We start from the raw sequence: 24,449 nt of genomic DNA, 5'->3' as shown, positions 1-24,449 counted from the left end.
GTCCACACTCCTAACCACTACACCAAACTGGCACTGCACCAAACGTAGCTCTTCCAGGAGCCCATTCTACAAGGCAGGGTCGAGGGCCGAAAAAGGCCAGGCAGCTTCAAAGATCTGATGATGCTTGCCTAACCTGGGCTATCCAGGTCAGATTCTACCATACCTTTATGGAAGTCAGGCTCTCTCTGAACAGAGCATTGACCAGGATATTTCTTCCACACACAGAACGACCTCGGAGGGAAGCGCGTACTGAAAAACAGATGGACCTCGTTTTTAAAGTCCACCCTTCTCTGCTCTGTTGTTGAGCTGGATTTCCAGTTCAATGTCATCCAGGACGTCTTCATGCTCAAAGGCACCGGCGGGCGTGAGACCATCTTTTATGGGATTTTTACACAGCAGTGGTAAGATGTTTTTCCCCCGAAATCTGTTCCAACTACATAGCAAAGGTGTCTGCTTGAAATGAGGCGGAACCGTGACAATTAGTGGTACCATCCGAACTAATGACGAGAAACTCGTCGGTGCTCAGTCTCCATCCTGGAAAAATGAAAGGTGCAATCCACAAGAAGGCTCCAAACCTCCCAAAAAAGTAAAAATGCCTAGCAGAAATAGGAGGGAAAATGGTGAGGGAAAAATATTATCTAATTGAGGGGTGACTTTGCAGCTGAGCAGAACGGGTAGACTCCATACTGCCCTCTGGACTTCAGCCATAGTGCTGCATGGAATTGTGCTATCTGGCTGCTTCCACACAGACTGTTCCTGCACTAGCGATATCATTCAGATTTGCATTTTTAAAGGGTTGACTGTTTCATCCATTTCTGCAGTAAAATTTGCTTCTTCAGGTGCAGTCCTGAATTGCTCCCTAACTTGCCCTGCAGCAAAGGAATCCCCATAAAACTGGACTTCATCTTTTCAAGTGGCTCTAATTCGGGGCTGCCCCATGCAGAAATGCATGCAATTAGGTTTCCCCCCATTTTGGGTCATTTGGGAATGCCCCTTTCCTTGTGGACATCCCCCTCCCTCCTCTGTTCCTCCCCTTCCCCCAAATGCAGAAAGGCTAGAGTCAACTCACAGCATCCAAAGGAAATCTAAAGGATGGCTAAAACAAGGTATGTCTCCTAATGTGGAAATGGTCACAGAACTTATTGCCAGCTTTAACTCCCAAGCCTCTTTGGACTGCAGGATCTTCCATATGATGCCATGCCATAATCATTCTATTTCCAGGTTTTCCCGTTCCTCAATACACTCTTTCCGTAATCTGCTTTGCACTAATATTTTTGGGGTTCTAATGCCTTTCTTGTTCACATGTGGTCTGGAAGGAATAAGTACGTGTTTCCTGGCCTGCAAAGTAGGGCTTATGGGAATTGTAGTTTGTGGATATCTGGAGAGCACAGTTTAGACGGCATACGGAGATGCACTGAGAGATGCTGGAATAGCGAACAGCAGGGGAGCTGGAGAGTACAGGAGGGTCTTGAAAGACATTCTGAACCTTTTTTGTGTTGATGGTACAGTCCTGTGAATGCGACATCTTTTATAGCTACAGAGCCAGCTTGGTGTAGTGGTTAGGAGTGCAGACTTCTAATCTGGCATGCCGGGTTTGATTCTGCGTTCCCCAACATGCAGCCAATTGGGTGACCTTGGGCTCGCCACAGCACTGATAAAACTGTTCTGACCAAGCAGTGATATCAGGGCGGTATATAAGAACCAAGTCTTCTTCTTCAGTAATATCAGGGCTCTCTCAGCCTCACCCACCTCACAGGGTGTCTGTTGTGGGGAGAGGAAAGGGAAGGCAACTGTAAGCTGCTTTGAGCCTCCTTCGGGTAGAGAAAAGCGCCATATAAGAACCAACTCTTCTTCTTCTTCTTCTACTCCTGCTCATGCATGTGGTTCATTCTGGGCTGAACCTGCATGGAGGTTTTATTCCAATCCAAGGTCAATTCAGTCCCTGCCATCTCCACTGTATGCGATTTCCATTTTGATTTTGTCCAATTTAAATTTTCCCTCTGCAACAAGCATGATTGATCCGGAGTGACCCTACCTGTTTCCTGCAATATCCTAGTCCTAGATGGATATAACCCTCAATATTTGAAGAATCTGGTTGAGAAAGCATGAGAAAACATGTGGAGCTCTGCCTGTTTCGAATTTGGGGCTTAACTCCATGGTAGAGAAGCCCTGATTGACCAGGGCGTCAGTTCCTGCTTTCCAGGCCCTAACTTTTCTCAGCAGAAGCTCCAGAAGCCTAAACTTCTCTCAGTAGAGATTTGCCTCTTGGTTTTTTTCTCCCTCCTCTGCTGTTTCCAATCCCCTATCCCACCCCTTGTTCAAGAAAAGAAAGAAAGAGGCTCCTGCTGTGCTTGGCTCCCCTCTCCCCTTCTGCGTGTCCCTAACCATGTGCAGAACACTTTTCTGTTTCGGGGGGGGGGGGGGGAGGAAGACCCGAGTTCAAATTGATCTGGATTCAGCAGGATCCACAACAGAATAAACAAAGTAAGTGCAGATTCAGCCCTGGTCTTTAAGTGCTCTCCTCGCAGATGTTGTGTAGAATTGTGAACGTGGTTGCCAGTGCCATGAGACAGAGCTGCAGTGTCAGGCATTTCCAACATGCCTCCAGGTGCCCCAAAGCATGCCTTTCCATGCACTGAGGCCTGCTGAGTCAAAGGCCTGTTGCCATGTCTACCAAAGAGCCTCTTTGTAATCCAGCACCTCGTTGGGAAGATTCCACTGGCAGCAGTAAACAGCATAACAAGATGAATGGGGATCGGCCCTCGGTTCCCAGGCACAAAAGCACCAGCATCCAAATCCATGCAGAGCTCTTGAAGGTGGACATAGAATCATAGAGTGGGAAGGCCCCATGCAGGCCATCTAGTCCCACCCTCTGCTCAACGCAGGATCAACCTCAAGCATCCAGGAGAAGGATCTTTCCAGCCGCTGCTTGAATACTGCCAGTGAAGGGGAGCTCCCCACCTCCTTAGGAAGCCAATTCTACTGCTGAATGAAACTCATAGAATCCTAGAGTGGGAAGGGGCCATCCAGGCCATGTACTCCCATCCCAAGTCCTGGATGCTTGAGGCTGATCCTGCCTTGAGCAGGGGGTGGGACTAGACGGCCTGCATGGCCCCTTCCATGATTCTATGATTCTACTACAGGTAGTGAAAAGCAGAGTATAAAAATCAACTCTGAGCTCAAAATACTGAGAGATTCAAGTGGGTAGCTGTGTTGGTTTGAAACAGCAGGACAAAGTTTGAGTGCGGACTTCTAATCTGGCGCTCCCCCGCATGCAACTAGCTGGCTGACTTTGGGCTTGTCACAGCCCTGATAAAGCTGTTCTGACCAAGCAGGAATATCTGGGGTCTCTCAGCCTCACCTCCCTCACAGGGTTTCTGTCGTGGGGAGAGGAAAGGGAAGGCGACTGTAAGCCCTTTTGAGACTCTTTCGGTTAGAGAAAACTGGCATATAAGAACCAACTCTTCTTCTTCTTCTTCAGTAAACTCAGGGCTCCCTCAGTCTCACCTCCCTCACAGGGTGTCTGTTGTGGGGTGAGGAAGAGAAGGGATTAGAAGCTTCTTGGAGGCTCCTTCAGGTAGAGAAAAGCGTCATATAAGAATCAACTCTTCTTCTTCTTACATATGAGCTCAAGGTTTCTTACCTTGAAAACCACTTCCACAACATCTCCCATCCCTGCAAGAGTTGGCCATACATCTGCCACTTCACCCTTTGGGCCCCACCACCTACCCTTGGCATCCTCCGGGCTCACCCTGCCCCTGTCAATTTTTTGAGAATGGGATCCATGGATGGTCCCACCCAGTTCCCACCTGGGCCCTGATGCTGGGGCTACTCCCATTCCCACGGACACAATCCCAGCTCTGCGACAGGGATCCATCTCTACTTGCCACTGTGCAGCCAATGAAACTAGGAGCCCGGTCTTGTTTGGATGATCTTAAGGACTATGAAGACAAGAACTTTTCTTCAGGCTTAATGTCAACATCTGGTAGGGACATGGTGATTCCTACTAGCTTGGCGCAGTGGTTAAGAGTGGCAGTTTCTAATCTGCCAAACTGGGTCTGATTCCTACTTCTCCACATGACGCCAGCTGGGTGACCTTGGGCCAGTCACAGTCCTGTTAGAGCTGTTTTCACAGAGCAGTTCTGTCAGAGCTCTCTCAGGGTGCCTGTTGTGGGGAGAGGAATGGAAGGAGATCACAAGCCACTTTGAGACTCCTTCGGGTAGTGAAAAGCAGGGTATAAAAAACAACTTTTCCTCCTCTTCTCCTCCTCTTGTTAATGAAGATTTATTGACCTCTTTTTGCAACAGTATCTACACTTGCTTATTACATCGCTTTCTTTTTTGGTAAAAGGGGGAAGCTGGACATTTCGGCAGTTTGCGCCTTCAGTGTGGAAACCATCCAAGACATCTTTCGGGAAGGAAGCTACAAGAGCCCTCTCTCCATGGAGCATTCCCATGTGAAATGGGTGCTGCACAAGGGAGCGGTGCCCACCCCTCGGCCTGGGGCTGTAAGCCTTATTTACCTAGTTGGACAGATATGCCAGGGGGGATGTTGCTAAACTGCTACAGAAGCTGCTTGCATTCCCTAGCCTTGAGCGGAGAGCCGCTCTGAGAATCTATGTTTTCAAGTGTCTGTTTTCATGTTCAAGCAGGTTTTTGTACTGGAGCAGGGGTGGGGGTGGGGGTGGGGGTGGGGGGGACCCTCTCAGCTCTTTATTCTGCTAGCAGCCAGGAATATGAGCAGATTTCTTTGAAGCTGTTTCTCTGTGAAGACAGTCTGCAGCATTGGAGTCTTCTTAGCTGTGGCAGATGGGTGGAGGAATGTAGTGGAAGTGGGAAATGCATTAACAACTTGTAAAACCCATTGGAAGCATGGAGAAAATGGGCAGTATTTCATGATGGGAATGGTCTGGGTCAGCTCAGTGAACCTGATGGGAAGTAGATTTCTGAAAAAAATGAGTTCTTCCCCTGCAGAGTGTAATTGCCTGAGCAGAACTTGCCGTTACAAAACATGGTGGCGGCTAAACACTTTAAAATGGGGATGTATGCACATTCCTGGAGAGCTCAGTCAGTGACTAGTTTCTACAACAGTTCTAACTAGAAATAGGGAGTCACAGACATTCACAGAAGAAACACGTCTATTCATAGAATCCTAGAATGTTGGAAGGGATCTCATGGGTCATCTAGTCCAACCCCCAGGGGATTTCCCCTCCCACCCCCCACCCACCCCCAGTTTTTCTAATGACTATTTTGGAACTTCTAGGGAGCAGGGGGTGGAATTCTCATGAAATAGTTTCTCTTTTGCAATGAGTGAAATACTTTTAAAAACAAAGTCTTAATCCCACAGAATTAAATACTTCTAAGGGAATCTAAAGCTTAAATAATGAAAATTCCTGAATATATTTTAAACATATATTTATTGTTTTAAGAACCAGCTTGGTGTAGTGGTTAAGAGTGGCAGCTTCTGGCCAAGCGGAGACAAGCCGCAGCCTCTGTTCATATAACAACTAACTGTGTACTGTAAGAAATAGACCAGGGATAGTCAAACTGCGGCCCTCCAGATGTCCATGGACTACAACAGTGGTCCCCAACCTTTTTATCACTGGGGACCACTCAACGCTTGACAATTTTCCTGAGGCCCGGTGGGGGGGGGGTAGTTTACTCCTCTACTCTCAACCACTGCCCTAACGCTCTCTGATCGCTATGGTAATGTTTAAACATCCCTTCAAAATAAGATACAGACACGCCACAACAATGAACATAAGGAACATTTTATTTTCATGGAAATTTTAGCTCATGACAATGACAAACCAATGGGAACCCTGAGCTTGTTTCTCTGCAACGAGATAGTCCCATCTGGGAGTGATGGGAGACAATGACACCCAAAGTGTGTTGTAAAGGGCCGGGGGGGGGGGAGGCGTCCTTCGCGGCCCACCTCCAATTAGTCGACGGACCACAAGTTGGGGATCGCTAGACTACAATTCCCATGAGCCCCTGCAAGCAAATGCTGGGTATTGTAGTCCATGGACATCTGGAGGGCCGCAGTTTGACTACCTGGCAGTCTTCAAGCAAAGGTTGGATACACACTTTTCTTGGATGCTTTAGGATACTTAGGGCTGATCCTGCGTAGAGCAGGGGGTTGGACTAGATGGCCTGTATGGCCCCTTCCAACTCTATGATTCTATGATTCTACCCCAGAAATAGACTAATGGAATAATCTCTGAGCCTGGAAAGCTCGGTTTGAGCTCCATATGCAGCCAGCTGGGAGACCTTGGGCTAGTCACAGTCCTGTTAGAGCTGTTCTCACAGAGCAGTTGTGTCAGAGCTCTCTGAGTCTCACCTACCTCTCAGGGTTGTGGGGAGATGAAGGGAAGGTAATTTCAAGCCACTTTAAGACTCCTTCAGGTAGTGAAAAGCAGGGTATAAAACCAACTCCTTTTCTAGTATGTGACTCATTTTGTCCACAGTTAATATCCTCTAATGCAGGGGTGGCATCTGGAGAGCCACAGTTTGGCCATCTCTGCTCTAATGCGTCTGATCTTAACACGCCATTTTCAGCATCATGAATTTTAAACCCAGTGTGGAGTATTAATTAGCCTGGGAGACCCAGGTTTGAATCCATACTGTGCTGTGGAAACTCACTGCTGGTTGACCATGGCCCCGTGACACACAGTCAACCTAACCTACCTCGCTGGGTTGTTGTGAGAATAAAACTGAGGAGACGAGAATGATAGGAAGCCATTTTGGCTCCCCATAGTGGAGAAAGGGGGGGAATAAATGAAGTAATGACTACAATAAATAATATCCAGATAATGGTGGTGTCCCTGCTGTGCCTGCAGTTGCCTCTGCATGGAGCTCATGTTCTGGCCCTCTCCCAAACCACTCACAATTTTTGAAAAAATCTGGTTTCACGTAAACACGGTTACATTTCCACTGGTCTTCCAGGTTTACTCTGACTCTGCTGCTGGTTTCCCCAAATCTGTTTTGGTCTGGTCCCAGGGAGAGCGCGGGTGCAGATTTCCATACCTCCCCATCCCCATTGTGTGTCATTTCCTGTCCTGCCTGCCATTCTCTCCCTGCTCCAAACCTGCTAATTTTGGGCTTCCTGGATTCCTCTGACCTCCCCTCCCCCATTCAAACTATCAAAGCAAGTGGCCATTGCCGGTTGAAAACAGAGACTGGTCACACCCCAGGCCTATGTTGGAGGTTACAGATGGCAACAAGTTTTTCGATAATGGGAGTATTGCAATTGTGCTCACCGCCTCTTCTTTTCCAGTGCATTGATCGTTCTGGCCACAGTCAGGGATACAACTCTTCTCTTGACTTGCCGGATAGAGTTCTACAGTTTGCCAGAGACCAACCCTTGCTGGACAGCACTGTGACCTCGATCGACCACTGGCCAGTGTTGCTGAGACGGGGCACAAGATATACACGGCTCGTAGTAGACCGAGCCATTGGCTTGGATAACTCGTCTTACGACATCTTTTTTCTAGGGACAGGTAAGTGGGTTTCCACACCACTGCAGTGTGTGTGTGGGGGGGCACAGGTGCGCCAGGTGATGCACACACGCAGGTGCTCTGCGGTGCTAGCTGCTTTGGGTGCGAACGGCCACTTCGGACGCCAAAGCCAACCCTAGTTGGTACTAGAAGATTCTAAAGTTCTTATTTCTTATTAATATTTAAATTTATTAACTGTCACTCCCAGCCATGCTGGCTAGAGGTGGTTTACAGTAAACAGAATAAAATAACTTACACTTCTGAGGACATACTGTAAGAGGTGGTCCCAGGATCTGTCTTCTCCCTTTTCTTAAGTAAAATAATAATTTAAATTAGTGTGATGTCATTGCACATTATGTGATGTCATTGCACACAGACTTTCTCTACCAGGGTTTGTGAAACCCTGGGATTTCTTGACAGCCTTGGAAAGGGTATCCTGAATGGGTGGGATTTAATTAATTTATATATATATCTCTTAAAGATATATATATATATCTTTAACCGCTCCTGCGGAGCGGAATAAATAGAAGGGGGAGGAGAAAGGGCGGGCTCTGTCTGGGATAAAAACTTGGAGGGCCCAATCAGGAGCCGCGAACTGAGCTCTCCAAGTGTTACTCCAGGGCCAAGCGTCCAATGGAGAGTCGCCCGAAGTGCGGCTCCCCATTGGCTGCTTGGCCCAGCCTTGCCATGTCCAGGACTGTGTGTGTGTGTGTGTGTGTGTGTGTGTGTTGCTGTTGTTGCAGCTGACTTTTGGGGCAACCCAGTCGTTTTTTTGAGGCAACAGACTAACAGGTGGTTTGGTGGTCCTGCCTCTGTATAGCACCCACGCAATTCCCCAGCGGTCGCCCATCCAAATACTAGGCAGATCTTTCTCAGGGTCCAATAACTGTCTTTTAAAAACTGCAATTAAGCCACAACAACTGAGATGGCAGCATTCCATTCCAGTTAACCTCAACTCCCTTTCTGCAGGATTTTGAAATGTCCGCTTTGTTTGTGTACAGACAGAGGCTACTTACATAAAGCTCTCAGTTGCTGCAGGGAGATGATCATCATAGAAGAGATACAGCTTTTTCCGTCTCCGGAGCCTGTGCAGAGCCTGAAGCTGGTTCCCCAAAAGGTATAACATCTGTTTTCAGAATCACATAGAACTGCAGAGACCAGAAAGTACCCTCCAGTCCAGCCCTCCACCTTCTTTTTTTTATTATATATTTTTTATTTTCATAAAGATAGAAATATAGAATAGAGACAATGTAAGTTATTAATACAGAGAATAGTAAAATATAGTCTTCGTTTGGAAATATAAGACCCCACCTTAACTACACAATGGTATGAAATTTTGCCCAAAGCTTATAAACTTTTTCACGTTTCCACCACATTTAAAAAGAGAAGCCTACTTTGTTACAACCTTTCAAACATTTGTTTACATCGTTTTTAACAATTTTAACGGTCATTTTGGTGTCCCATATAACACCTATAAAACAATTTATACTTAACACAATCTTAGAGCCATCCACATTTCCACCACATTTAAGGAAAGAGGCCTACTTAAGTATAAGTTATATAAGTATAAGTTGTTAAATAGTAAAATAAAGTCTCCGTTGGTTACATTTACACCTCCTCGATTAGGTGCCTCCTTTTAGTTATGCTTTAAGTTTAGACTGGGAGTCACTGCGGAGATATATTTAAAAATATAGATTCAGCTTGCATAGGAAATCTAGGACACCACACTAACTACATAATAGTATAAACTTACAATGAGCAGTGAAATATAGTCTTCATCTATTATTCTTAAACCCACTCCATTAGGTGTCTCCTTTTAGTTAAGCTTTAATTTTAGGCTGGAAGGCACTGCGGAGATATATTTAATAATACAGATTCAGCTTACTTAGAAGATCTTAGACCCCACATTAACTTCTTGACCCTAGTAAAAAAGAAGAGAAAGAAGAGGAAAAGCCCCACTTTTTTGTGACATTGCCTTGAAAATGTGCAAGAGAATAACGAGAGGATTTCAGTCATTGCTTCTCCTTTCCCTTAATACAGATTCAGCTTACATAGGAAATCTGAGACCCCATGTGGACTACACAATGGTATAGACTATTGCCCCAAACTTATAAGCTTTTTCACATTTCCGCCATATATAGGAAAAGAGGCTTACTTTGTTACCACATTTCGAACGTTTGTTAACATAATTTTTAGTAATTTTTACAGTCCCTTTTAGTGTCACATACATCTATAAAACATTTCATACTTCACATTCCAAGAGCCATCCTGACAGGTATATTTTCAGATCTGAATTAAATGCTAAACATTTTTTGCAGAACAGTATGAGCTTTGGCCCTATGGCAATACACTAATAAAGAAGAAATAAAGGGGGAGAAACCCCGTTTTATATTTCCGGCACTTATGATTATATTGCCTATGTGCCTACAGAAGAAAAGAAAAAGAAGAGAAAGAATTTCGACCACTGCTTCTCCTTTCTCTTCCCTGGTCTTCTTAAGGGGATCTCATATCGAGGCTTGCTACATCTTGTTGTTCCCGTAGACTTGTGTTCTGTCCAGTTGGCCTTTGGCGTAGAGAGTGCAGTTGTACTCTTTCCCGCAGAGTATGCATCGATGAATCTTGAGGCAGTTGCACCTCCTGGACTCCAATATCAATACATTTTTTTTCCTGAGAAGCTCCTTTAAATCGATTACTTTCACTGCAGATCCATATATCTTTTGATTGGTTCTTGTGCACTGTTGCTTTGAAATGGCTGTATGTCTTTTTAAGAAGAGTGTCCTTATCTAGGCTGCAAGGCTCCGACATCCCCTTTTCCATCTCCATAGTTTCAAATTTCTCTTCTGCTGATGGTTTTCCACCTTGTTTAGAGCTATCATCAGCCACTGTTATTGATCCATCATTCCTGTTAGAGACTTCTTCCTTGCCGTCTTGGATCTCCTTGAAAATATTTTTAAGCAATCCTTCTGTAAATGCTTTCAAATCTTGGGTTTGTTTCTCTATTAGATGAGCCATTCTTTTTAATATAGACATGTTTGCAAGTCAGCAACCAATCTCAGACAATTTTGCAAATAGCCAGTAGAGGTCCTACACAGTCCTAAGCGAAAGCAACAGTCTGTTTTGACCTCCGACGTTCCTGGCACTGGCATGTGACGTATTGAAGTCAGTAAAGCAGATATTCTCGTACTGGAGCAGAATTCTCGCGAGATCCTCCCACCCACGGCTCTTATCTCTTATCTCCGAAAACCAAAACAATTGCAGTAAGAGCTATTGCTAATTAATTTGAGTTGATTTAAGTCCTTCTTCTGCTTAGGAAAGAGAATTAGCCTGCCTCATAACGAGGTGGCTTCAGGCAGAGCAAAAGGGGGGGGGGGGGGGAAGAGAAACAAAAAAACGGAGAAATACTTGCCACCTCTGTACTTTAATTGGTATCTTGATATCTTGGAATTTGGCAGATGTCCTCCCCTCAGTTCACAGCGTTCATTTGCAGTAAATCGTAGTAGAAAGAAAGAAAGAAAGAAAGAAAGAAAGAAAGAAAGAAAGAAAGAAAGAAAGAAAGAAAGAAAGAAAGAAAGAAAGAAAGAAAGAAAGAAAGAAAGAAAAGTCCAAGATAGAATATGGCGGTCGTCCTCTTGACCCAAAACGCTGACAGCCTGTAATCCGGAGAGATATACTCCCTAAAGGATTGGAGACGGCCCCAAGAATTCCCTAGGACTTCCTGGGTAGAAAGGTGAGGTGGGGTTTGCGTACCCCTCCTCTTTTCTGCCAATTGCTTCCACAATTGCCCCCTGTCAGGCTTCAGTGATTGCACTGCAGTCCCCTCAGGACATCTTGGCCACACCCCCAGCCCTCCACCTTCTTGGGGACCTAAAAATCACATCCTTGTGACAGGTATTCTTTGAATCTCCAGAAAACTGCAGAGTGGTCATATAAATATGGGCCTCCCTCTGCTCCTCTCAAGTTCTCCTCTCTTCCCCCCCCCCTCCTACTGATAGAGGTAACCTGTCACAATCAACAGGCAGGCAATGTCAAATGGTGGCTGGGGTTGGGGGGGCAGTTAGATAATTGTTTAATATTAATTTCTGAGTCAATGTTTAACTTTTAAATTTTTTAGAATTTTTATTAAATGTAATAAACTGCTTGTGTACTTTTAACCATGTTGTAAACCACCTTGAGCCCAAATGGGAGAGAGGAGGTAAAGAAATCCAACAACAACAACAAAACGAGATTCCACCACCCTCCAAGGCAGTATATTCCATCTACAAGCAGCTTTCAACATCAGAAAATGCTTCCTAATATTTAAGCAGAACCTTCTTTACCATCATTTGAACCCCTCACTCCTAGTCCTTGTCTCAAAAGCTGCAGGAAACAAGTTGCCCCCTCTTTGACATGTCTGCCTTTTACATAGTTAAATGTAGCTATTGCCCTCCTCTTCCTCAAGCTACACCTACCCAACTCTCTCAGCCTCTCCTCAAGCTACACCTACCCAACTCTCTCAGCCTCTCCTCGTAAGGCACGGATCCAGCCCCTCAACTCTCCCAATCACCCTCCTCTAAACACCTCCTTGAACTGCAGTGCCCAGAACTGGACAGCATCTTCCCAATGAGGTCTAATGAAGGCAGAATAGAGCGGTATTCTCATTTCCCTTGCTCTAGATTCTATGCTCCTTGCAGTGCAGCCTGATCTCACTTGGTTGGCTCATATTCCACTTATTGTCCATCAGAAATTCCCTTTCACATGTACTCCTATGAAGCTGGTATCACCATCTTGCATCACCTTGTTATTACCCAAATGTAATACTTATCACTTCTCCTTGCTTTGGCCTGTGAATGGGAATTTCCCCGAATGGGAAATAAAGCAGTACAAATGGAGACAGCCCAAATGGGAAATGAGCAAGTTGAGAGAAAGAGAAGAGGACAGGGCTGCACTTCCCTGTAACTGTTGTTCATTGAGTGGTCTTCTGTGCAGTCCCACATGGGTTCTGTGAAATCACAGGCCTGCCACAGAGACATAACTAGCCAGCTTATAAACTTCTAGAAGCTCCCAAGAGTGCTCATCCCTCCCCTTGCAAAGAGAGACTTCCCACCCAAAGTCACGTGATTTGGGGGGGGGGGGAGGCAGCACTCTCCCCTCCATCATTTTTTGCTGCTTCAGGAGAAGGACACTAGCGAGCTAGCTCTGCTTACTTTCTCTCAGACACCTTCTATGGTAAGAAAATAAATAAATACCTAGATAGCGAAAATGAAGAGTTTAATATAGGGCTTTTAAAAAAGTGCTCACAGTGTGGAGCCAAGATGGCTCAAACTGACAAACACTTGCTTGCACGTGAAAGCTCACACCTTGAATAAATCTTTGTTGGTCTTAAAGGTGCTCCTGGGCTCTGATTTTATTGTGCTGCTTCAGACCAACACAGCTAAGCACTTGAATCCAGTCTCTCTGCTTGTCGGCTCCGTCTGGGAGAAGGGTGCTCAACTGCCCATTGTGTCAAAGGCTGACCCCTAAGACTAGGGATGACAGAGCGAGAAGATTGATTGAAGGCAGCCCTGTGGGAGAGATCTCTGATGGCAGCAGACCCCTCGGGCCCCTCTACGGGCCTCTCATGGAGTGAGAAGGCTGCTGAGCCACAAAGAGCATCATCCAAAAAGAGAAAGAGGGCTGTGACACCATCCAGGGAGCAGCCATCCCCTGCCTCAACCTTTACTAGGAAGGGCGGGTGGCAACATCCCCTCTCCCCCCTGAGGATGGGGTCGGAGTTGAGAGGAGGCTCTTGGGGTCAAGAGTGTGCCCGGGCGTCGCTGGGGATGTGTGGAGATGGTTTGCTGGGAGGGGAGCCTTCAATGTCAGCGACAACTCAGCTGCATGGCCACCAGCAATTGTGGCTGAGGGACCTGAAATTGGGGGTAAGATTGGCTGCGCTGCCTCCGGCTGTCAGCAACCGTCGCTCAGAGTCTTTGTCATCACGCCACCCGTGTTCATCGCCAAGGTTGCTGCCTGAACGGTCGCCGTCAATGTCGGATTTTAACATTGCAGTTCCCACGTGATCAAACCATCAACAACTCTCATCAGAGTTGTCTACGGAGTCTTGGGTGCCAATGAGGGAAGCAATGGGGTAGAGACGCCCCGCTGTCAGGGAAGCACTGCGACGTCCCTCCACACATCGGTGTCAACGTGGCAATGCTGTGAGGCCGCATTCCTCATCAAGGTTCAGTGACTCAGAGGGTGATCAGCCTCGACATCAGTCTGGCGACGGAGACAAGATATTGGACTTAGACTCCCAGGCTGAGTCAGTGTAGGGGACAGTGATGACTCTTTCCCTTCAGATGTTGTGGAAGAGTCTACAGCTCATTCTCCCACGGATGGGAATAAGTCCTCTTCTCACCAGTTAATTAGAATGGTTAATGCCCTGAAGCTCCAGGATAGGGACAACCTGGAGAAATCGGAGGACCTACTCATGGAGATCCTTTATTCTCCTGAGACAGGGCCCATGGCCCTCCCCTTGATTTAGAGTAGTGAGATGCTAGAGTGCACTTGGCAGATGCCAGCCTCCACCCCTCCTTCAGCCAAAAAGACTGGCCATCTTTATAAAGTGCAGAAGGAGAGGCGTATATATCTCTTTAAACAGCCCCAACCGGCCTCTGCTTTTTCAGCAGTTCTAAGCAATAATCTATGCCCCTGGACAAGGATGGCAGATGCATTTGGCGGCAAAATTTAAAATTATTTCCACCTGTGTCCCCTGTGGTTCCTTAGTGGAGTTTGTCACTCATTCTTTCTGTACTTACTCATAAATCTTTTGAACTGATTGCTACGGCAGACTTGTCTTTCTTCTCATACAAAGCTGCTTTCCTCGTTGTTATAACATCAGAGCATAAGGAGGGAGAGTTGGCGGCACTCTCCTCTGAACCTCCCTTCCTTCAAATCTTCAGGTACAAGGTCAATTTACACCCCAGCGTTGAGTTTCTGCCTAAGGTGATACCAAAGCTTCATTTGGGACAGAGTCTGGCATTACCTGAGTTTTTTCCTAACTCAGAATCACAACATTTGAAAGACAAATGCATACGTTGGATGTCTGTAGATCAGTTCTTTTTTATTTAGACAAGACTAAAGACTTCAGGAAAGACAAGGCATTCTTTGTCTGTTAACAAGGCAGGGCTGCTCCCCCCCTCTGGCAGTCTTCAAGCAAAGGCTGGATACACACTTTTCTTGGATGCTTTAGGAAGCTTTGAGCTGATCCTGTGTTGAGCAGGGGGTTGGACTAGATGGCCTGTATGGCCCCTTCCAATTCTACGATTCTGTGGTTCTGAAATAATTTCCAGATGAATTGTTCAAGCCATTTTGCATCCTTACAAGTTTTCTAAGCTGGATTGTCCCTTGCCGGTGATGGCACACTCTACGAGCGCTCAAGCCATCATCATCAGCCTTTGCAGCAGGACTTGCGATGTCCAACATCTGTAGAGCAGCTACATGGTCTACCTCTGGCATCTTTGCTTACTCTCTTGATGTTGACACTGTAAAGGAAAGAGCAGTGGGAAAGACATGCCGGGTTCAATTCTGCACTCCCCCACATGCAGCCAGCTGGGTGACCCTGGGCTCGCCACGGCACTGATAAAACTGTTCTGACCGAGCAGTAATCTCAGGGCTCTCTCAGCCTCACCCACCCCACAGGGTGTCTGTTGTGGGGAGAGGAAAGGGAAGGCGACTGTAAGCCGCTTTGAGACTCATTCGGGTAGAGAAAAGCGGCATATTCTTCTGAGGTTGGACTAGATGGCCTGTATGGCCCCTTCCAACTCTGATTCTATGATTCTATGATTACATATGTGATCTTGCTAATCTCCCATATAGGACTGAACAGAATCTACAAAGATGAGAACAAGGCTGCACTTTCCTGTAACTGTTGTTCATTGAGTGGACTTCTGTGCAGTCACCCTCTATCCCCGCTGTGGGCTGCTGATTACTGTTTACCTCCGCTAAGTGGTAAGGGGACAGGAATGATGGGAGATTGCTGCTAACCTCTCCCACATTTCATGGCTTTGGCCGGGAAGTCTCTCTTTGCAAGGAGAGGGATGAGCACTCTTGGGAGCTTCTAGAAGTTTATAAGCTGGCTAGTTATGTCTCTGTGGCAGGCCTGTGATTTTGCAGAACCCATGTGGGACTGCACAGAAGACCACTCAATGAACAACAGTTACAGCCCTGTCCTCTTCTCTTTCTCTCAACTTGCTCATTTCCCATTTGGGCTGTCTCCATTTGTACTGCAATATTTCCCATTTGGGGTGGGCAGTGGGGTGAAACGTAACGGCTGGGTGCTGTGTTCTTTCCAGGGCATGTTGTATGCAGGGTCTGCCTCCCAACTGGTCCAGCTCCCCCTGGAGACCTGCACTTCGTATCAATGCTGCTTCGATTGTGTCTTGGCAAGGGATCCTTACTGCGCGTGGTCCCTGCTTCTTCGCAGCTGCATCGCAGTGACTGGCCAGCATCGGGGTTTGCAGTAAGTAGCATGATCTCACCGATGCACAGATAAAAATGGCATTTAAAGGGCATTTTTTGAGTGTTTGATGCACATGGTACTGTGGTAACAACAACTCTGCAAAGTCAAATCCAGCACGGTGATCATGTTAGCCTGTTGTCATTCTATGTATGCCACTTTAGGGTTCCCTCTGGATAGAAAAGCATGGGAGAAATCAACCACATCAGTAAAAAAGTGGCACATAGTTAGAGGAATGGACTAGGATCCTGGTTTGGTTCCCTGCTCTACCGTGGAATCTTGCTGGGTGAGTTGGGGCCAGTCACACACTCTCAGCCTAACCTACCCCACAGGGTTGTTGTGAAGGTAAAAAGGAAGTGGATTTTTTAATATCCCACTTTTCACTACCTGAAGGAGTCCCAAAGTAGCTCACAAACCTCTTTCCCTTCTTCTCCCTCCAGCAGAGAATCCTATTGAGGTGACAAGCCCAAGATCACTCAGCTGGCTAGATGTGGAAAACTGGGGAATCAAACCCAGTTTTCCAGATTAGAGACTGCTGTTCTTTAACGCTTTCTCAGCCAGGTTTTTGTAAAATCCTGGGGTTTCTTGATGACCCTGGAAAGGTTTCCTGAATGGGTGGGTTAATTATTTTTTACATATTTTTAAAAATTTATTAAACATTTATTGGGTGTTATGACCATATATGGTCATGTTGACCCACCTCTCCTCCCAAAATGGCCAATGATGGGCCTGGAGGGGGTGGGACGGAGAGGGGGCCCGGGTGGGCGTGTCCACAGCTCTGCTTCCCAACCCTATTCTGCATGATCACACCACTTCTGGGGTTTCTTGAAGCCTGGAGAACGTTTCAGGGGTTTCTCAATGGTAACAAAGCTGGGAAAGGCTGCTTTAACCACTATACTACACTGGAGGAGAGAAGAATGGCACAAGACGCCTTCGTTCCCTGTTTGGGAGAAGGGTGGAGTATAAAGGAAGAAAATACAAAAGATAAAAATAAAAAAGAATGCATAAGCTTTTGTGATCTAGAGCTCACTTCACTAGAGACTTGAAGTGTTACATGCAGTTTGGAAGAGCGATTTATACCCAAGGCTACAAGCAGGCAGAAAGGCAGAGGCAGGAAGTGGTTACAGCGAAAGCTTCCATATGGTGACACGCTTGTGTAGTTTCCCCGTCACTGGAACAGCTGCCAATAAAGCATAATGGCAGTTGGCCTTCCACATGGCATGTTTCCCCACAGTTTTCCTGCCCCTCTGGCAGTGGTCTTCCCTCCACACACACACTGCCCCAGACCAGTGGCGCCTTTTCAGTTTTTAAAAAATATATATTGTTATAGTAATATAACATCATAAGAATAGTTATACAGGTTCTCTGAATTCTCTACTCCAGGGGTGGCCAAACTGTAGCACTCCAGATGCCATGCTAGGGGCTCATGGTCCATCTGGAGTCCAAGGACATCTGGAGTGCTACAGTCTGGCCACCCCTGATCCTCACCCCTTTCCTTGTAGAGATAAGCCTTTCCAATTACATCCCTTTGTTATAAAAACAAAGGTGGTAATCCAAGAAACCTTTCCCACCTGTTCTTATAATGCTATAACAATATTATCCAGTTCTTATGATGCTATAACAATATTATTCAATTACCCACCCACCCCCACCATGGCCAAGTGATTTTGGGGAATAAATGGCCACTGAATGTCAAGGGAAATGATGGCCATGTGGGCAGGGAAATCCAAACTTTCTCACCCATGATAGCCATTCAGGCTTTATTGCAATCTTTCACAAACTATCACTGAGATAGACTGAAGAAGAAGGAGAAGGAGAAGGAGAAGAAGGGAGGGCAACTCAAATACACCCTGATGCTGTGGAGAAGCAGGGGGGTGGGGAACTGCTTCCTAACAGCACTGTGGCAAGGGCAGATAACTAGTGTGGAAACAGCTAGTCAGGTAGAAGATCACCCTTGTTATGGAGCTAGGGCTGCAAGTTTGCCCATTTCAATGAGTAAACTCCTGCTCTCTGACGCTGTCCCCAGCCATTGGTGGGGACAGCAGTGGCAGAGAAATGGAGCATAGGCCAAACTGGCATCTGGCAACATTGGGACCCCACTTTGGACTGTATAAATGGAAATAGTGTCACCATGTCTCATGGCTCTCTAGGATTTCCCCCCTATCTCTGTGGTTTTAACCACAGAACTTGGGGGGAATTATAGAGTGTCCTGCATTGCAGTGATGTCATTTCAGACTGTGTCACTGGCAGTGGTATTGCTGGAGGCCTTTTTGATAAGTAGCCACCCCACCCCGTCTTTGCCCCATCCATCTTTTGCAGCTTTTTTCAATCTTTGGACCATGGAGGAGCCCCTGAAATGACTTTTCAGGCTTTGAGTAACCATGTCAGCTTGCCACACCTCCCTGCCATGCCCCCCAGGAGTGACATGTCAATGGAAATGACATCACTACCCCTGTGGTTTAAGGCGGGAGTAATTGTGCAGGCTCTGCTCCCCCCCCTGCCCCCCAGAAACCATGAGAGAACTCACTCATGCTATGAAAGTGACCTGTTCCCTAGCTTGTAACCGAGTTCATGAAGGCAGGAGGGAAAAGGCCTCAGACCCACTCTGGAGCTTCCACAGACCCCCAGAGTGGGGGCAACCCCAGTTGGGAATCCCTGCTCTACTGCATGTTTATCTCCCCCTTCCTTCAAGGAGCTCAAGGCAGTTTTTGTAGGTGTACCCTTCCACGTTTTGTCTTGTGAGGTAGGTTTAGCAGAGAGAGACAGAGGTCACCAAATGAGCTGCAGAGTTGGATAGGGATTTGACTCTGCGCTTCCCAGTCTGACTCTCCAACTCCGCTTCTACCCCGATCTCCTTAATTCCTTTCCCTCCGGACTGCTGCTAATTTTCCCTCTTCCAAGGCAGAAAGGGAAGAGCCCAGCGGCGCTGTCTTGCCTCAGCAGCCCTTTAAGTTCACATTTAGAAAGCGAGCAGGTTCCCCACATTTCCCTAAGTTGTAAAATGTCAACCTCCTGCAGCGAATCTGAGCCATGCTGCTTTTCAATGGAGACTCCAGGGAAACCCAGCGGGACTGGAATGTCTTGCATGCAAAACATGCTGTCTTGCTCCTCGGCTGTAAGCCTCCCTCCCCAGCCTAAGAGAAATGCTTCAGGCGCATGGTGCTTTCGGAGTCTTGTTTGCCAGTCCCGCCACTGGAGAATGTTGTATGAGCCCCTTCCATTATCGTTCCAGAACGTTCAAGGCTGAACAAGAAGGCGTTCAGAGAAACTGTTGTGCTGCTTTGAATGCTTTTTCAGTGCCTCGATTAAGTATTTATTCGGATCCAACCTTTCTTTTCCCAAGGGATTTGATACAGAGCCTCAGCGACGGAGATGCCTCTCGGTGTCCTGCAGAGGGTAGGAGACTGTTTTGTTTCCTCATGGGGCGTGTGTGTGTGTGCAGGCACTGAGCAGTTGCCGTGCCTATAAAAGTTTGGTCCAGGCATCAGCATCATGCTAAAAGCACTGTGAGGATTGCATAATGAGGATTGCATAACGCGTTGCAACTCTGGCGTATCACTGGGATTCATGAGCAAGGTGTTCCCCACCTGGGCAAAGGTGCTGCAGGCAGCTGCTGCAGCTGCCAATGCAGACAAATAAACGGGACATGTGGTCATAAAATCCAAAAAGGGGGAAAGTACTGTGAAGAGCTAACAGTAAGCGGAGACTCTCACATATCTCATACGTAGCACGTATTAAGAAGCATTAAATCACAGAAATAGTCCAGAATAACAGCTATCAAAAGCCCAAATTCCAATGACTCCCCAAAAGGTCCACTGACTACAGGAAAAGCCTCCATCAGATTCACTCAGCTGGGCTCCTCTTTTCCCTGCTTTGTGGAAAACTGCCATGAAGTCCCGATGCCAATTTCAACTGGAACAAACATTCCACAAAAAAAGAGTCCCAATACAGAATCATAGAATCCTAGAATAATAGAGTTGGAAGGTACCTCCTGGGTCATCTAATCCAACCCCCTGCACTATGCAGGACATTCACATCCCTATCGCTCATCCACTGTCACCTGCCACCCCCTTGAACCTTTACAGAATCAGCCTCCCCGTCAGATGGCTATCCAGCCCCTGCTTAAAAATTTAAACTAAGGAATTGCAGAACTCCCAGGTAGGACCACTGCGAGGACAAGAAGTTGAAATTATAACAGATGATGAAGAGAGGGCTGAACTGCTTGCCTCCTAATTCTCCTCAGTCTTCTCTTATGAGGGAAATAATGCTCAATGTGGCAAAAATGTAACAAAACAGGAGGGATGGGAGATCACCGTGGGGGCAGTCCATAAACACCTAGTTTCTTTAAATGAAACTTTGTTTCCTCAAATGAAACTTTGTTTCCTCATGGGTCTTCTGGGCTACATGAAATGCATCCAAGGGTACTAAAAGAACTTGCAGATGTCATCTTTGAGCCTCTGTCCATTATTTTTGACACTTCTTGGAGAACAGGTGAGGTGCCAGATGATTGGAGGTGGGCAAATGTTGTCCCCATCTTCAAGAAAGGGAAAAAAGAGGATCTGGGTAACTATAAACCCGTCAGCTTGGCAAAGTTTTGGAACACATCATTAAACTGGAACAGAGAGCTGTGATTTCTAAGGCTCAGCATGGGTTTCGCAAGAACAAATCATGTCAGACCAACCTTATCTCATTTTTCGAGAAAGTGACTATCTTGCTGGATCAGGGGAATGATGTGGACATAGTTTATCAGGATTTGGAAAATTAAATTTGCAGATGATACTAAACTGGGAGAGGTAGCAAACCCAACTGAAGACAGCAACAGGATACAGGATGATCTTGATAGGATCGAGAAGTAGGCTAAACTGAATAAAATGAAGTTCAATAGGGACAAATGTAAAATTCTTCATTTAGATAGGAAAGGCCAAATACACCAATATAGGATGGGGGAGACTTGTCTTGGCAGTAGCATGTGCGAAAAGGGTCTAGGAGTCTAAGTAGACCATCCAATGAACATGAGTCAGCAGTGTGACTCAGTGGCTAAAAAGGCAAATGGGATTTGGGGCTGTATCAAACGGAGTATCGTGTCCAGATCACGGGAGGGGATGGTGCCGCTTTACTCAGTGTTTTTGCAGATTTTAAAAGCAGCTTATTTATGCCACCTTTAGTGTAATGTTAGAATGTAATTGGTTTGATTTTTTGCTTTTGGATTTTCAATGTCAGAAAGGCTATATAAAAATTCAGGGGATAACCCATTTAATCCAGGGGATTCATAGCTTCCGAATCATGGCAGCCAATCTTTTGTGACATCATTATTTCTGCTAATTTCTCTGTCTCCTCATTAGTTCATGTATTATTTTGTTTTTATACCCTGTTCTTCCCTGCTTGGCCTAGGGCAGGAAACATCAAATTCAATGTTATATATACAATAAAATTAATCAATTATAAATTAAATTAGGCTTATGTCCTCCAAAAACATCTATTTTCATTTTGTTTGTGCACAAATTCCTTTAAAAATTTTTAAAATTTTGAATGCTTTCATCTAGTTAAGTAGCCCAAAATACATTTTCCACAATCCGCATAGCCTTTTGCTTATTTACTCCTGAGGCCAGAAATTTCCCCGCTGTCTCTCCCTTCTCAAAATATTTCTGACAGATAAAAGTTTTATCAAGCTGAGTAGCCGTGTTAATCTGTCTGAAGCAGGAGAAAAGAGGAAGAGTCCAGGAGCACCTGGAAGAGTAACCACATTGGCGCTTTTGTGAGTCTCTTTTCCCTTGTCATTCACGAAAGCTCATATCCTGCCACAAATTTTGTTAGACTTTAGGGTGCTACTGGGCGCCAACCTACTTTAATGTATTTTTTCAGACCTCCACAACTCAAAAATGACTTTACTTGAGTTACGACTAAACTCTTTCCCCAATGTTCATTTTAGGGCTGACTTGGCTGACAACCAGCAGAAGGATTGGGATGGGGAATGGAGGAGATGGGTATTGCACAACGTTGCAGCATTATTTCCATCTGGAAAACCAGAAGCGATGTCACCATGCTGTGCCACGCTCTAGGAATCATCTCGAACGCTCACTCTCTTCCCCTCCCATTTTCCCCACCCCGCCCCTCTGCATACTGCAAATGGCAATCATAATTTATTTCTCAGTTGTACAAAGCTTCACTTTAAAAAAATTGTCCTGACAATCTGACTCTCAGAGGGTATGTGAGACACATACCTTCTCTCAAGTGGGTTTGTCAGGGCCCCCTCCCTTCCCTTGCAAACACACACACAGACATAAAGATATGCCTTCCCCCCCCCCCGCTGGTTTACCCTTTACCTGTTGGTTTACCAACCTCCTCCCTGCCTCCTTTCCCCTCTCACATGCAAAGGTACACAGAGAGATTCCCCCCTCCCATTTTCCCCTTTACCTATGGGTTTCCCAACCTCCCTCCAAGCAAGCACACACATACTCACTCCCTTCCCTCTCCTGCTTACCTGCTTCTCCTCTTCTGCCTCAACCTGCGTGAATATGCACGTGCACACTCGCATGTATGAGTACGCACGTGCATGCACTCACTCCCTTCCCCCCTCCTACTTAACTGCTCCTCCTCCGCTGCCTCAGCCCTGTCAGGTATGCAGCACCTGCCCAGGGGCCGGCGCAGCCACTTCAAAGGCCTTGGGGGCAGGGCAGCCGCTGCCTCGGCCCCTGCAGGTCACACAATGGCTGCCCAGGCACCAGGGTCCAGCACAGCCACTGGCTGGGCCCTCCATCTTCTGGTGCACTTCATGGGTGGGGTGGCAGATGTCACGTCCGTCTACATTTCCATTTGATGAGGCATGCCAGAAGATGTGTCCCACATCAAAAATATCCTTTTAACAAAATAGTGATGATCTCCCAGATGTAGGGCTCTTCTGCATTTTCATTTTAGTTAAGTTCTTGTTTCTTTGGTTCCCCCCCCCCAACGTTCCTCACATGTTTTGCCCCCTCTAGTGGCTGATACAATCTAAAACAGGTTTATTTCCCGGGTATCTTCCAGGGACCTCCCCCCACACCAACAGGAATGTACCGTAATAACAAATAAAAAGACAATTCAGAAAAGCCCATATACATCAGAAGTTGTTGGACTCACATTGGCCATAAAGAATTCTTCCGGTTCAGATTAATTTATTTCCTCAGCACGTTGTTTCTGGAGTGCCACTGCCACTCGGTTCTTCTATTGAGCTGAATGTTTAAGGCTACAGCTGCATGGACAGAATACTAACGCCTGTCTGGGATGACTTAACCCACTTTCTCACTCTTTTTAAATAAGAAATATTTCACTTTGGAGTGTGACTTGTCTGTGTTAGAAAAATGAGTATCGTCTTGTTCAGTTGGGTGAAGCTTATGGCAGATATAGGTCAATGGAAAAAAGGAAAAAACATCAAAAATACACATCTGAAGTTCCCACATTGCCTTTCTCTTCTCCGGTATCATCTTTGATATTATTCATCATGACATTAAAATCTCCTCTTATAATTAATTCATCATCTGAAAAAAAGGGATCAGGGCTCTTTTACTTCTTTAGAGAAAGCACCATCCTCCCCAGTTTTCACCAAATAATGTTTGATGACATTTAAAATGTACATATTTAAAAGATAACAGAAAGGGGGTCCCCCACCGATAAAGAAAACCTTGATTCTTCAGTCTTTCTGTAAAAAAAAAACTTTGCTTTTGTAAAGTTAACAGATATTTGGGGACATTTGAACTCTAGCCATCAATTTTGAATGAGTCAATGCATGAGATCTCTAACAATGCTTCCCTGGTTCTAAAATTGTCAGAGGTTACAATCACATCTCTGCAAATCATATCTTGATTATTTCAGAGGATTCATTCAGAATGTCCCATTGATTTTTACGACACTTGAGCAAGCAGAGCCAAGAATGCCTGTGGTGAGGTCCTCTAAATATTGCTTCAGGTTTCCTCTTGCAGTCTTTTCCTTCAGCCCTCTGGTTTTAATGCTAGGAAGAAAAAGGCGCTATTCGCTTTCTCCATGTAATTATATAAACTTCTGTTGCATCCCTCCACTCATGGTCAAAAAACTGGCTTCCTAATTCTGAGTTTTGAACTTTGACCTAGTTTTCAATTTTGGTTCATGCCTTTGGCCTAATAAAATGGCCTGGTAAAGAGGCCTTGCAAAAGAAAGATATTTTCCTCTGAAATAAAGCTGCAGAGTCATAGACATATTCGAAGCTTCAGAGACATAGATGGGACATAGCTCAGATGAAGCTCATCTCCGTTAGGCCTAGGGACTCCAAGGGCAGGAGACAGAGGAAGGTGAATTGCATCATGCTAGCACTTGAGAGCCTCTTGTGGCGCAGAGTGGTAAGGCAGCCGTCTGAAAGCTTTGCCCATGAGGTTGGGAGTTCGATCCCAGCAGCCGGCTCAAGGTTGACTCCGCCTTCCATCCTTCCAAGGTCGGTAAAATGAGTACCCAGCTTGCTGGGGGGTAAA

At 46.1% G+C, this 24,449-nt stretch overlaps 1 protein-coding gene across 1 annotated transcript in view; it reads left to right on the top strand.

Annotated features, from left to right (window-relative positions):
- The window catches only part of LOC143834823 (semaphorin-4E-like), a 64,956-nt gene that overhangs the window by 23,955 nt on the left and 16,552 nt on the right, over window positions 1-24,449 (top strand). Inside the window, exons 9-14 of the mRNA XM_077331640.1 lie at window positions 226-401; window positions 4,352-4,508; window positions 7,277-7,499; window positions 8,498-8,613; window positions 15,809-15,975; window positions 19,316-19,368. Of these exons, the coding sequence (XP_077187755.1) occupies window positions 226-401; window positions 4,352-4,508; window positions 7,277-7,499; window positions 8,498-8,613; window positions 15,809-15,975; window positions 19,316-19,368 (892 nt within the window). The remainder of the gene's footprint in view (window positions 1-225; window positions 402-4,351; window positions 4,509-7,276; window positions 7,500-8,497; window positions 8,614-15,808; window positions 15,976-19,315; window positions 19,369-24,449) is intronic.

The sequence above is a fragment of the Paroedura picta genome, chromosome 4 (genome assembly GCF_049243985.1).
Source record: "Paroedura picta isolate Pp20150507F chromosome 4, Ppicta_v3.0, whole genome shotgun sequence".
NCBI lineage: Eukaryota > Metazoa > Chordata > Lepidosauria > Squamata > Gekkonidae > Paroedura > Paroedura picta.
This window is presented reverse-complemented; position numbering and strand designations above follow the sequence as displayed.